Below are 15,104 nucleotides of genomic sequence, written 5' to 3' on the forward strand. Positions count from 1 at the left end.
ACAATTTTGAAAAGAGTTTAAGTATAACAGATGTATTTCATCAGTTCCAAGAAGCAAATTTTTTTCCTATGTTTAAAAATTTCTAGGGAGCACCTGGGTGGCTCAGTTGGTTAAGGGTCTGACTTCAGTTTAGGTCATGATCTCACAGCTTGTGGGTTCGAACCCTGCATTGGGCTCTGTGCTGACAGCTCAGAGCCTGGAACCTGCTTTGGATTCTGTGTCTCCCTCTGTCTCTGCCCCTCCCCTGCTCACATTCTGTCTCTCTCTCCCTCAAAAATAAACACTAAAAAAATTTAAAAAAAGATTTCCAGTATCAGGATGCATGTTAAAAATTAAGACTTACAATTTATATAAAGAGCAGTTTTTCTTTTTTTTGGCTGTACCTAAATAATATGCCTTACAGTTCATGGTGTTTGAAATTAGAATGTAGTCTAAAATTCTAATCTAACAGATTAGAATAAATCTAATAGCTATACTACCAAAATATTAAAATTAGCCAAAATATTAAAATGAAGCAATGCTTATGCAGAATCATGCAACGTTCAAGAGGATGCATTCCATCAATAACATTAATAGCAATCCACACATTCCTTCCTATGACCAAGTACTTGCTATCATAGGTGAGGACACTGAAGCAATGAGATTAAATGACATAACCTCTCCAGATGTGTGAGGGCCAACATCTCACACACAGTGGATGAATTAGATGTTTTTCCTAGATATAAGGTTTCTGCCTGTTGGTAAACAGAAACAAGTGCTATTCTAGATGAAGGGTTTTATGAAAACATACTAATTATTTGTATCTCTCAAAGAATAGTTATCTATTGCGGAGCAAACAGCCATATAGCTTTCCTCATTTAGACCCTTTGGTAGGCAGAATAATGAGCCCCCCAAAATGTTCACATCCTAATCTTGGAACCCATGAATATATTACTTTACCTGGCAAAGGAATTTGTGATGTAATTGAGGGTACAGTCCTTCAAATGGGAAGATTATCCTGGATTATTCCGGTAGCCCCAATCTTGTAAGAGCTCTTAGGATCAAAGTATTTTACCCAGGATGTGACTATGGAAGGGTCAGAGAGGTGCAACAGCTCTGGCTTTGAAGATAGAAGGCAGGTGGCAGGAATGTCTAGAAAGGCAAGGAAAGGGATTCTGCTGGAGAGCCTCCAGGAAAGATGCAATCCAGCTGATTCCTCGATTTTAGCTTCAAGACACCCCAGTTAGACTTCTGATTTACCGAAGTGTACCATAATAAATTTGTCTTGTCCCTAATCCTTCTGGGCTGTTTTAAGCCACTAAAATTTGTGGTATAAATAAGCCGTATCCCCTAACTTGTGAGTAGCGTGCTGTTCTGATGATGCTTCTACAAACACAGCCCGAAAGTCGGCCTAGTGTTTTTCCATAATGTGTCACACAAACCACTATAACTAGACAGTACACGTAAAAACACTTTACCTTTTCATAGTATTTTTTAACCTTTGTCTTCTACTTATGGCATGTGTTGCTGGTTTTGCACTCAGGTTACTTAGGACTGTATTTTATTTACTGTGTGACCCAAGAAAACGCGCTGAATGTACTCAGCCTCCCATGGGTGCCGTGAAGCGTCAGCATTCGGGTGGATGATCCACCCGGCTGAGACAGCACTCCAGGAGGGAATCACTCGCCACCTCAGGTTCCAAGGCGTGTGCATACACGGGGAAGCACCAAACATAAACCAGCAGGCCACGATCGCGGAGCTGGTCTCCCGCTATAGGTCTGCCCTTAAAAGACCACGGTAGGTGTTTGCCCACCTTTGTCTTCCGGCTTCCTTGTATCCCGCAAGCTCCGCGCAGGGAAGGAAAGCCATATTAAACTTCGCGATAATTGCAACTGTCGCGAACCTTTCACCGGCTTCCCGGAGCAAAGATGGCAGGCAGATTGCTCCGCCCTGTGAACCAAGATTTTGTTATCGCGAGATCCCAATGACAGTTCAGGAGCCTGATCTCGCGGGATTTTCCGACTTAGGGTTGGAAATTGCTGGGGAAAGTAGAGACAGGGAGGGCCAACTGTGAGAGGGAGGGTGAGGGGTCCACTTGCTGGCTTGCTGTTCCCCCCTACCCCCCCTGGCCGAATTCGAGACGACTAGGTGAGCGCCGCCTTGCCAGCCTCCACAGCGCCCTCCGGCTCTGCCGCTGCCTCGGACGACGCCATCCCTTCTCTCTAGGGCCCCACCTGTGCTCCCTTTTGTCCCGCAGCGTCGCACTTCAGGGGGGCGATGTACGGAGGGCTGCAGGAAGTGGTCTTCCCGCCTGCCGCCTCCTCGGGATCCTCGGCCGCCTGTTGGGTGTTATACGCAACCAGGCCGCCCAGCCCCTCCCCTTGGCCAGATGGATGCCTCTGTCCCCAAGCCTCGCGCGGAAGCCGCCGGCAAAGGTACAACAAGCTCCGAGCTCACCTCTCCGCCCAGACGCCTGTCTTTATTGCGCCGGGTTGGACCCATTCCTGCCAGTTCTCTTGGGGTTGGGGTTTTACCCGTGGCTCTTCTGAGTGGCTCCTGGAGCCTGGGACCAGATCTTTGGGACTTGGTGTTGAGAACCTGGACTCTGGAGTCAGACTGGATCTAGTGCTGGCTCTGACAGTTGCTGAGAAACTTTGGGCAGTTTCCTCATCTGTAAAATTGAGATCATTGCTGAGTTCTTGTGATTACTAAATAAGATGGTGTATGCAAAGCACTTAACGTGACCCAGCTCTGGCCCATAGTAAGCACTCAGTAAATATATGGTATGTTTATTCGTTATCCTTGTATGCCCCACTTCTTAGCGAATGGTAGAAATTTGTAACGTAGGTGAGTAAAGGTTGAGATACCCAGTTCACTTTATTTCACAAAGAGCTTAATATATGATGTACTGAGTCAGGGCCTTACGGTCAACCTTTAATGGGCCATCAAGAGTTTAAAGAGGGTGTGGTTATCTGCCACAGGTCAAAAGGGATGCCTTCTTGCCCCCCAGATTAATAGCTTTCATTATTAAAAGTGATACAGTAAAAGCTATCAGATACTGAATGCTGTGCCCAGCAATATGCTGATTGTTTATCTACATGCTTTCCTTTGAGGAAGATATCGATCTAATTAAATAGATGAAGAATTCAGAGCTGAAGTTTAGAGGTTTATACAACAAGCCTCAGCTCTGAATGCTGGGAATTGATGACGCTATAACTCAGGGATCACAAATATAAGTGCACATAGAAGCCTGGCAGATGAACTAAGTAATGAAGCTGCTGAATGGAGCTTGTAGGGACTGGGATGCTCATCTCTCAGTTAAAAGGGGCAGGGACCATTCAGTTCCAGGGACTTGTTCGTCCATGTGTGAATGGTACTGGTGGTAGCTACAGGGTTAGATTGCTTGGTTCAAATCCAGGATCTGCAAGCTTTTAGCTGTGTAACCATTGGCAAGCTGGTTAGCCTTTATCTGTTTCACCATTTGTAAGATGAAACTAACAATATTACTTACATGAACTAATGAAAGGGTGGTGGTGAGGCTTAAATGAACTACTGCATCTAAAGCACATGCCTGGCACACATCAGTCTTCACATGTCAGCTATATGTATTTGTTAATTCTATAAGTATTTGAGATTCAAACATTGTTCTAGGTGCCCAGGATATAGCAGTGAACAAAGTTAAGTCCTTGCTCTAGGGAACGAAGTTGAGATAAACAACAAACATTTCATATTTTTCTCTGAAAATGGAATTAAGCAGGGTAAAGTAAGAGTGGTGGCAAATGTTATGTTAGGTTCAGTGGTCAGAAAAAGCACCTCTTAGGAGATGTCATTTGAGCAGAGACCTGAATGAAGTGAATGAGTCAGTCATTTGGGTATTTTGGGAGAGTGCAGGTGGAAGGAACAGAAAGAATGCTCTGGGGCCCTGAGGTGGGAGAATGCTTGCCTAGGTTGAGGAACAGCGAGGAGGCCAGTTTGGAATGAAGGACAGGAGGAAACGAAGTTAAAGATGACTCTCCAATCCAACAGGAAATCCTCCCAGTTTAAACTATTTGTTTTAGAGTTTGATACAGAGAGATTCCAGTCTTCCCTCAAACTAGCCAGGCACATTTGTTTATGTGTTTTCTGTCCCTGCTTTTGTGTTACAAGGGTAGGAGACAGTATAGTCTGCAAAACTAAAATAACAAATAGCTAAAATTTGACTCTTTACAGAAAAAGTTTGCCAACAGTTGTTTTAGAGAGGTGGTAGCATGATGAAGGAAAGTGATATATTTTGAGGTAGAACCAGCAGGACTTTCTGAGGTGGTGAATGTAGGTAGTAATATAAAAAGAGGAATAAGGACTGGCTGAATGTTTTCTACCATGACAAGTTGGCTAGGTGATGATGCCATTTAACGAGATTAGGAAAGACTAGTTCTGAGTAAGGTTTAATCATTATTTTTGACATTGGTTTTTTTCATTTTATACCTATTGTGTGGTACAGTATTTGGCAGATAATTGATGTTAAAACATACGTTGAATAGTACACACATTAATGACTTAAGCCTAAAAATTAGAAAGCATTTTCTGGATAGGCAAACAAATCATGTGAAACAGAAATGTGTTAAGAATTGCTATAGGGGTTAATAGAGGTTTGAAGGCTCAAACAGTACTGTTATAAAAATAGAGCCCACAGATCTGTTAGCCCTCTACGGTGGATCCAGGTTTTAGTTTCACGTTAAACTATGTTTTTAGAATTGTGTGACAATTCTCAAATTGTTTGGATCCAAAGATCAGAGTAGGAGAACAGATTTTTCTTGGTGTACTTCTGATATGTAAAACAAACTTACCAAAGTTGGTAGGAATAATGACTTTACTTTTGAGGAACAATCGATGAGGAATAGCTTAGTGAGCTATTCATGCTTAAGACTGTATAGATATACAAGTCATATTATAATCATGAATGTCATAAAAACCTAACAAGAAATCATTGGAAAGACCCTAAGAAACTACCAATAATCATCTGATTTCAATAAGAAATATTTGAGAGGGGTACTTGGGTGGCTCAGTCAGTTAAGCATCCAACTCCTTGATCTCAGCTCAGGTCTTAATTCTGCAGTTAAGATCATAAATTCAAGCCTGGCATTAGGCTCCACATTGGGTGTGAGGCCTACTTAAAAAAAAAAAAAATTCCTATTATTCATACACTTGTAGCCATATAATTCCTCTGGAGTTCTTGTTATAAGAAATTCCATTTAGAAAATTATTTTTACTTTATTTCCTCTATTCATATCTTTTAATTATACTAGCTGTATGCTCTAAAGATATTCCCCTCCCTAGTCATAGTGCTGTATTTTCTGAATAGAAAATAAAACAGAAAGCTGTATAATTAAGGATGGGATAAATACACATATAGAAAGGGGTCAGAATTTTCAAACAGTAATAGAATCTTAGCAGAAAGAGATCTTAGAATTCATCTCTTTTTTAAGAACCGGAACCCTTCAAAACCTAGAAGGGAAAAAAGCTGTGACAAAGCTGGCACACATAACTTTGTAGTTGAACTGGAGATTCCCTTGGTTAGTTGTATACAATTTCAAGCAATGGTTTAGAAGCAGCAATATTGACGAGAAGAAGAAACAGCTGTCTCCAGAGAAAGGCGATGGGATAACTAAAAAAGCAGACACAAGAATCACAAAAGTATTGCTGTCTAGAGGATTTTAGCTTACTCATTATCAAGCCCCGTTTACTATTAGTCTATCATATCATGAATAATATATATAATGTTCATGAATCATCATGAATATCTCAGTCAGTGGTTCTCAACCATGGCTGTGAATCAGAATCACCCTTTGAATTCAACAATATCTGCCAAAGTAATAAAACCAGATGCCCATGGCCCATATCTGCTAAACCACTGTGGTTTAGTGTTTAAGCATGTTTGAGGAGATTATGACACACAGCCAGGGTGAGAACAACTGGAAATAAATTATATACCCTTTATTCTGATTTTTATAGGAGAATATCTGATAATATATTTTAGGAAGATATCTATATGTGTTATAACTTATCTTGTTTCAGTAATTTGGAAAGGGTATTTGTGTGAGTTACATTTTTTTTCCTCATAGCAGTGGTTAAATGGGGGGTTACTTTATAAGTTAGATTTGGAAATTTTATTTTCTTCTGTATTATTACAGACATATGGCATCCAGGAGAAAGATGTCTTGCCCCTTCTCCAGATAATGAGACACTTTGTGAAGCAAGCATAAAATCTGTCACAGTGGATGAAAATGGGAAATCATTTGCAATCATCTTATATTCAGATTTTCAAGAAAGGAAAGTACCTCTTAAAAAAATTCATGAAGTAAAATCTGTTAAAGATTGCTCCAGGAATTTTATATTTGATGATGAAGATTTGGAAAAACCTTATTTCCCAGACCGAAAATTTCCATCATCTGCCGTTGCTTTTCCATTATCTGAAGACGGAGACTCTATTCCTTATACTATTAACAGGTATTTGAGAGACTACCAAAGGGAAGGAGCCCAGTTTCTCTATGCACACTTCATCCAAGGAAAAGGATGTATTCTTGGTGATGACATGGGACTTGGGAAAACAGTACAGGTATTTTTTAAAATTACTTTATAATTAAAATTCATTAAAGTCATTTTATTATGTCCATGAGTAGATACCATATACAATTCTTTATTTGTACTCCCAAATCTTATAATAGCTATTTTGTGTGTGCCTATGTTTCTCACACACTGGACAGGAAAGTTCTCAAAGTTAGGATGGTGTTTAGTCATTATTTTATCCTCAGTACTTATTTAGTATCTAGGAAATACATTATTGAAAATAATGATTTGGTATAACTTGACTTGATTTTACCTTTGGTAATAGTGGTACTAAGATATCAGTTATATTTAAAATAATTGAACTTTCTTAGCAATACTGTATGGAAAGAAGGTATTCTGACATTTGTTAAAGTTACTAGCATAATTAAGTTGATTTTCTGCAGGATTTTATGTATATTGTTTAGAGTTTATCATATCAGAAGTTTCTTGATCTGGGATCCCTGGACCACTAGGAGTTCTATTGGTGGACTTCAGAGAGGCTTCCTATTTCCCCATAATATGTGCCAGAATTTGTAAACTTCTATACTTTTCTTTTTTTTAATTAAAAATTTTTTTTTTGTTTTTTTTTAATGTTTGTTCAGTTTTGAGAGACAGAGAGACAGAGCAGGAGCAGGGGAGGGGCAGAGAGAGAGGGAGACACAGAATCCGAAGCAGCTCCAGACTCTGAGCTGTCAGCACAGAGTCTGACCTGGGGCCTGAACTCACAAGCCATGAGATCATGACCTGAGCTGAAGTTGGATGCCCAACTGACTGAGCCACCCAGGCACCCCTCTTTTATTATTTTTTTTAAGTTCATTTACTTTTTTTGAGAGAGGGTGTGAACAGGGAAAGGGCAGAGAGAGGATCTCAAGCAGGCTCCGTGCTGCCAGCGTGGAGCCCCACACGGGGCTCAAACTCACAAGCCATGACATGACCTGAGCCGAAACCAAGAGTCAGACGCTCAACTGACTGAGCCCCCCAGGCGCCCCTACTGATGTACTTTTCTTCAGAAGGGATATATGCTAGTTATCTATTGCTGTGTAACAAGTTACTCCAAAATTTAGCAGTGTACAGCAGTACACATTGATCATTACTTTCTGTGGGTCAGGAATTCAGGTATAGGTTAGCTGGGTCCTCTGGCTCCACCTCTCAGAAGGCAGCAGTCACCTCAAGGTTGGATTAGGGAGGATTCCCTTCCTGGCCACATGGTTGTTGGCAGGATTCGATTCACTGTGAGCTATTTATTGGTGAAGGCTTCCCTTGGTTCCTTACTACATGGGCCTCTTTATAGAGTTTCTTATAACATGGCAGCATGCTTCATCAGGGAGAGCTAGAGGGTAAGAGAGAGCACTAGTAAGACAGAAGTTGTGGTCTTTTGTAACCTAATCACACAAGAGATAGCCCTTCACTTTTGCCAAATTTGCTTTTTTATTTTTTATTTTATTTTTTTAATGTTTATTTATTTTTGAGAGAGACAGAGATAGAATGTGAGTGGGTTAGGGGCAGAGAGAGAGGGAGACACAGAATCCGAAGCAGGCCCCAAGCTCTGAGCTGTCAGCACAGAGCCCGACGCGGGGCTCGAACTCACAAGCTGTGAGATCGTGACCTGAGTTGAAGTCGGTCGCTCAACCCACTGAGCCATCCAGGCGCCCCTGCTTCTTTATTATTTTATGTTTATTTATTTTTGAGAGAGTGCAAGAGCGGGTGCACATGTAAGTAGGGGAGAGGCAGGGGAGAGCATCCCAAGCAGCCCCAACTTGGGGCTAGATCTCAAGAACCATGAGATCATGACCTGAGCTGAAATCAAGAGTCAGGCACTTAACCTACTGAGCTACCCAGGAACCCTGCCATATTTGCTTCTTTAGAAGCAAGTGCTAAATTCAGCTCTTACTCAAGGGGGGAGATTAACAAGGCTGTGGATACCAACAGTTGGGGATTATTGGGAGCCCTGTCAGAAGCTGCTTTTCACAAAGGTTTGTGATCCAAAAAGATTAGTGTTCTGAAGCTAGACTTTATACTATACAAGCACTCTGGATTTTCAGGGTTGTTTGCCTCGTTTGTGATTAAATCCTTCCATGTTTCCTTCCTTACAATTGAATTTAAGCTATTTTATTCTTCATGACACTTCCGTTCTTAGTGGAACTCAAAGGTAAGTGAACAACTAATTTTAACATTTAAAAATAGTCTAATACAATTATGTATAAAGCTCTGATGTAAAAAGTTAGAGTAAAATTAAGTCCTTCAATAATTGTAGTGTATTACCATTAGCCATACTGTTTGTCCCTTTCAGCCCAGGCAATGCATACAGTTCTAGGCTTGCACATTGAAGGTGCTAAATAATTGCTTGTGGAATAAGCAAATTTACTTTCTCAGGAGAATAGGTGGCAAGAATAAAGAAAGGAGCCTTTAGGAAACTATCATCTGTGACCAGGGTATATAGATGAATACCATATAGGGGAAAATAAATGATAAAGTCCCTCTGTGACTATCTTTACATATACTTTGTTGTTTTTGCCCATGGTGGAAAGTCCTTTCCAGCATTTCTTTGACTACCCATTGCCTGAGTATCTGCAAAATCAGAAACACGAGTGTGCTACAAAAAGTGACTGTTTTGGCGACTATCTGGGAATCTCCTCCCACTAAAACTACTAAATACAATTCAAATTCTTTTGCATGTTTTAAGCTCAAATTTGGCTTTCATCTCTGAAGTCCATGTTATAAAGCAATTCCCCTTATTTTATGATATATATTTTAAAAGTGATTTTACTGTACAGTTTTCTGTTACCCGATACACCAAAATCATTGAAAGGCTTTGAATTGTGTTTCAAATGTGCTGTGAAAAGCTTGAGGGCTTATCTTCTGAAGATTGGGACATAGTTTCTATACTAGTTTTGATACTTCGCTGGATTTTTTTATCCTTGGAGAATAACATCTCTGGTTATTATTCTTGTTGCTCAGGTAATAATTTCTGCATAAATAGGGGTGCCTGGGTGGCTCAGTTGGTTAAGGTCATGATCTCACGGTTCATGGGTTTGAGCCCCATGTCAGCCTCTGTGCTGACAACTTAGAGTCTGGAGCCTGCTTCGGATTCTGTGTCTCCTTCTCTCTCTCTGCCCCTTCCCTGTTTTTGCTCTGTCTCTCAAAAGTAAATAAGCGTTGAAAAAAGTTAAGAAAAAATTTCTGCATAAATAGGTGATTTGGGAGATTCATTTAAGATGGAGTTTCTATAGATACAGTGAGTAAACCAGTTGAAGAAATGTTAACAGTAGTTCATAAGTTTAGTAGAATTTCAAAAATACAGTAGAATTAGGTGAAAATGGTCTATGAAATTTTCCTATTGGCATTTACCATTTGGACTATCGTATAATCTTCATTTTTTCCCCCTTTTTCTGATATCATCCTTTAAGCTTTCCCCTTCTCACATTCTGACTTGGCTATAATATGAAATTGAGCTTTTATTTTTAAAAAAGCTTGGTTTACAGGGGCACTTGTGTGGTTCAGTTGGTTAAGCATCTGAGTCTTGATTTCAGCTCAGGTCATGATCTCATGGTCGTGAGATCGAACCCTGCATTGGACGCTGTGATGAGCAAGGAGTCTGCCCCTCTTTCTGCCCCTCCCCTGTTCATGCACATGCATGTGCTGTCTCTCTCCCTCTCTTTCTCTCTGCCTCTCCCTTCCTCTCTCTCCCTCCCTCCCTCCCTCCCTCCTTCCTCCCTCCCCCTTCTCAAAAAAGCTTGGTTTATAAACCATATAAAGTTTGCTTCCCTCATTTCAAAGTTTTAAAAAGTCAATTTGTTATTTTACATTCTTCAAGGGATGAGGATTTTAAAATGCCCATTTGATTTAGTGACATTGGAAAGTATTGGTATCTTGAACAAGAGCTATTTTTCTGGAATTTGGGAGGTGGGGGAATCACAAGCCAGATGAGATAGGGTGAAGGCATAGATATAGGAAGTGTGTTTACCTCTCTAAGAAATGTGGCTTTGAAAGGAACAAGAGTGATCTAGTAGTAGCTGAAGGAGGATAAGATTTTGAGGAAGTTTCTTTTTGTTTGTTTTGTATTATTTGGGAATAGGAGCAACTTGAGTATTGTTTAAGTGAATTGGAAGGATCTGATTTGAGAGGGAGCAGTTGAATATACCACACATAAACATACACATGCATATACTTCATATATACATGTCCATGAAACACAGATACATAAATGTGCAAAAAAATGGTATCACTACGATCTTACAAACTGATTTTTCAAACTTATAGAAGAGTTAGAAGAATTGTACAATGAATACCCACTACCTAGATTCTGTTAACGTGTCATTATACATGGCTTATCACTTATCTGTCCATCCATCAAGCCATGTTTTGTTGCATTTTAAAGTAGCAGACATTAGCATATCCTAGCCCCAAACACTTGAGCATACATGTCATTAGCTAGTCAGTATTTATTTACAATTCTTTTTTTTCATTTTGAAGTAAAATTTATAATGAAATGCACAAATCTTAGTGTACCCACCCTTCCATGAGTTTTGGCCAATATGTATTTCTGCATAAGCCAAATAAACCCTTTCAAGATATAGAACTTTATCATCACTCCAGAAAAGGTTATTCTGTTTCTTGCTGGTCTTCCCAACAGTCCTAAGAGGCAATCACTGTTCTGCTTTTTTGTCATAGATTAGTTTTGCTTTTTCATATAAATAGGATCATACATGTGCACTCTTGTGTAAGGCTTCTTTTACTTAACATAGTATTTTGAGACCCATCCATGTTACTGAGTGCATAAGTAGTTTGTTCCTTTTTATTGCTGAGTGGTATTCCATTGTATAGATACTGCACTTTGTTTATCCATCCTCCCGCTGGCTGACGGACATCTGAGCTATTTCTGGTTTTTAGTTGTTATGAAGAAAAATGTTAAGAACTTTCTTGAACAATCTTTTGTGTATTCATTTCTCTTGAGTAAATAATTATGGATGGAATTACTTGGTCAAAAACTGATGTGTGCTTAGTTTTGTAAGAAATTGCCAAGCCTTTCCAAAGTGTTTGTACCATTCTGCATTCCTGCCTACAATCTATGACATCATGGTTGCTCCATAGCCTCACAAAATTTGGTTCTGTCAGGCTTATTAGTTTTAGCATACTTGTTGGGGATGTGTGTATATTTATGTTTGGATGTTGTTTATGTACTTTTTAAAGGTATAATTGATACACAGTAAAGTGGATAAATTTACAGTATGTAGTTTGGCACGTTTTACAAATATATGCACCCAAGAAATGATCATAACAATACCACAGCCAAGGTAATGAACATATCTATCACCCCAGAAGTTTCCTTGTATACATTGTGCCCATAATGTGTTCAACATCAGTAATTCATCATCTACTGTTTTCACTTTTGGTTTTTAACTTGACTAAGAACTTAAAATTGAGAATGGATGCAAAATCCTAGATTTTTATTAAAATTTCCCAATATTTTACAGAATTCTCAAATTCATGGAATTTGACAAGTTAAAATTAAGATTTGTATCATTTTGGATAGATAAATAGATTGAATTATGAATTATAATTGGGAATATAGTTTCCTTATTTACAAAAAGGTTTTTTTTAACATTTATTCATTTTTGAGAGACAGAGTGTGAGTCAGGAAGGGGCAGAGAGAGAGAGGGAGACATGGAATCTGAAGCAGGCTCCAGGCTCTGAGCTGTCAGCACAGAGCCTGACCTGGGGCCTGAATTCATGAGCTGTGAGATCATGATCTGAGCTGAAGTCAGACATTTAACTGACTGAGCCACCCAGGCGCCCCATAATATAGTTTTCTTATAATGAAACAATTTGCAGATGACTTAAGAGCAAAGCAATGGATTAGGTTTTATATTGCCTCATTTAAATGGTCACATGGTATCCAATAGGTTTTGTGTCTGCCTTTTCAATAGTCTTTGAGGACCAGTTTGCCTGTAAGTCAAAAGAATATATATATCTGTATGTGTGCGTGTGTGTCTGTCATTTTGTCTTTAATTATGTCATTATGTCTTTAATTACAAACAGTAAAATGCATGGATATAAAGTATACAGTTATACATATTTAACTCATATATATAACCAGTACTGTAATAAGATACAGAACATTTCCCTCATCATAGAGTTTCTTCATGTCCCTTTCCAGTCAGTACCAAACTTTTCATGTTGTCCAATGCTTAAGCTCCATCATTTGTGAAATATCCTTTCTGTCTCCTAAGTTCTGCATCAGCCATTTTGCTCACATCAATCTCTTGCTGAATTTAATACCTGTTTTCTGCTCATCAATTTTTTCTGCTCATCAGTTGTTTTCTTAGTCACACTTCCTCAACTCATCTCCTTTTCCATGGTTCCCCACCCCCAAATCAACTGATTTCAAACTGCTGGCAGATAGAAATAAGACTTTCATCTAAACTTTTCCAGTGCGTAGCCTAGTACCCAGCATGTAGTAGGTAATAAATATATTTTTATTGAATGCATTAATGAATTTTAAGTTGAATTAGGTAGTCATGTGTTATAGTTTATGTTTAATAATCCCTTAGGCTCTATGACAGGCATTTTCTGTTAAACATACATGTTAATTAGGCATTATTGCTCCCATTTTATTGATGAAAAAATTGAAATTTATGGAGACATTATGAAAATTGCCCAAGGTCACATAGCTGGTATAAAGCTGGTTGGTCAGACTACAAAATCTTTGCCATAACTCCTGCATTATACTGCTTTATATAATATGTGTTAGAAATGCAAATTTCGTTAGCATATTTTAAAACTCAACACAAGTTTTGACCATTCTTGTATATCATTATTTTATAATCTTTTAGATAACATAATTTACCGAAAAATCTATTTATTGTGGTATACAAGATTGTATACAGGTCTCCTTATCTCAGTGGAATGATGCTGACAAAAATAGCTCCTGCTTATGAATCATTGATATGTATTAGCTTGACATTTTACATGTTTTAACTTTTTTCAGGAACTAAAATAATGCTGATTATACCTTGAATGCACAAATGCATCTTATAAAAATATAAAATAAAATTAAAAATTTTTTAATTGAGGTGAAATTCACATAACATAAACAACCATTTTAAAGTGTACAAGTCACTTAATGCCTTCACAATATTATGCAACTCCATCTCTCTCTGTTTCAAAATTTTTCGTCAGCACAGAACACCCCAGAAGTAATCATCTTCATTTCCCTGGCGACGACTAATTGGCCTTTTATCTGAATGGATTTGCCTTTCTTGAATATTTCATGCAAAAGGTATCATTCAATTGTGACCATTTGTGCCTGGTTTCTTTCACTTAGTGTAATGTTTTGAGGCTTATCCAAGTTGTAGGATGCATCAGTACTTCATTCCTTTTATGCTGAGAAATATTCTATTGTATGTAAATACCACAATTTGCTCGTCTATTCATCTTTTGGCAGACATTTGGATTATTTCTACCTTTGGGTTATTATGAAAAAGGCTACCATCATGTACAAGATTCTGTGTGGACATATGCTTTCATTTCTTTTGCGTATATACCTAGTAGTGGAATTACTAGGTCATATGGTATTTCTAGGTTTATTTTTTTTGAGGAACTTCTATACCATTTTCCACAGTGTTTGTACCACTCTACATTCCCAACAGCAATGTGTGACGTTTCCTATTCCTGCATATCCTTGTCAGTACTTATTATTTTGTTGTCTTCATTATAGCCACCCTAATGCATGTGAAGTGGTATCTCATTGTGGTTTTTATCTGTATTTGTATAATGACCAAGGGTGTTGAACAACTTTTCATGTGCTTTTTGGTCATTTGTATGTCTTCCTGGGGAAATGTGTATTCAAGTTGATATATAGACTGAATGTTTGTGTCCCTGCAAAATTCATGTGTTGAGACTCTAATCCCCCATGTGATAGTATTGGAGGTGGGGCCTTTGAGGAGTGGTGGTATTGTAAGAAGAGATAGGAGAAACTTTGCTTCCCCTTTCTGCTATCATCTGAGGGTACAATAAGAAGACTGCATGCTGTCTGCAAACCAGGAAGTGGGCCCTCACCAGACACCAGATCTGCCAGCACTTTGACTGCAGAACTGTGAGAAGTAAGAGTGTTTTTTAAACTACGCAGTCTATGGTAATTTGTTACAGTGCCCCAAAGTGACTAAGATACAAGTCCTTTGCCCATTTTTAAACTGAGTTGCTTGTCCATATACATATGAGTTTTTTTCTGGTCTTTTTCTTCTATACAATTTCAGTTTGACTATCCTTATACTCAATTTTGTGTTAATTACTTTCTTGCTATACATAGTCTATCTTTCCCCCTTTGTATTTTGATGTAAAATTTTAATCACTTTGTCAAGTTCCAAGAACATATCTTTTAGGGTGTTATTAGGATTGTCGAGTTCAATTATATTGAATTTATAGAACAGTTTGAGGAGAATTAACATGGAATGATAGCTCCATTCATTTAGCTATTTAATTTTTCTCACCAGGGCTTTATAGTTTTATATGTGGGCCTTACACATATTTTGTCATAGGTA

At 38.6% G+C, this 15,104-nt stretch overlaps 1 protein-coding gene across 4 annotated transcripts in view; it reads left to right on the top strand.

Annotated features, from left to right (window-relative positions):
• The first annotated feature begins 2,036 nt into the window (after positions 1-2,036).
• Positions 2,037-15,104, top strand: part of ERCC6L2 (ERCC excision repair 6 like 2) — a 131,763-nt gene continuing 118,695 nt past the window's right edge. For 2 of the 4 annotated variants that reach the window (XM_007089010.3, XM_042963685.1), the window contains exons 1-2: positions 2,037-2,414; positions 6,150-6,574. In XM_007089010.3, the coding sequence (XP_007089072.3) occupies positions 2,369-2,414; positions 6,150-6,574 (471 nt within the window). In that variant the 5' untranslated portion in view covers positions 2,037-2,368. Of the gene's footprint in view, positions 2,415-6,149; positions 6,575-13,747; positions 13,844-14,570; positions 14,667-15,104 lie in introns of those variants that run through there. The other 2 variants (XM_042963682.1, XM_042963681.1) reach the window with 2 other exon arrangements.

Source organism: Panthera tigris, chromosome D4 (genome assembly GCF_018350195.1).
Source record: "Panthera tigris isolate Pti1 chromosome D4, P.tigris_Pti1_mat1.1, whole genome shotgun sequence".
NCBI lineage: Eukaryota > Metazoa > Chordata > Mammalia > Carnivora > Felidae > Panthera > Panthera tigris.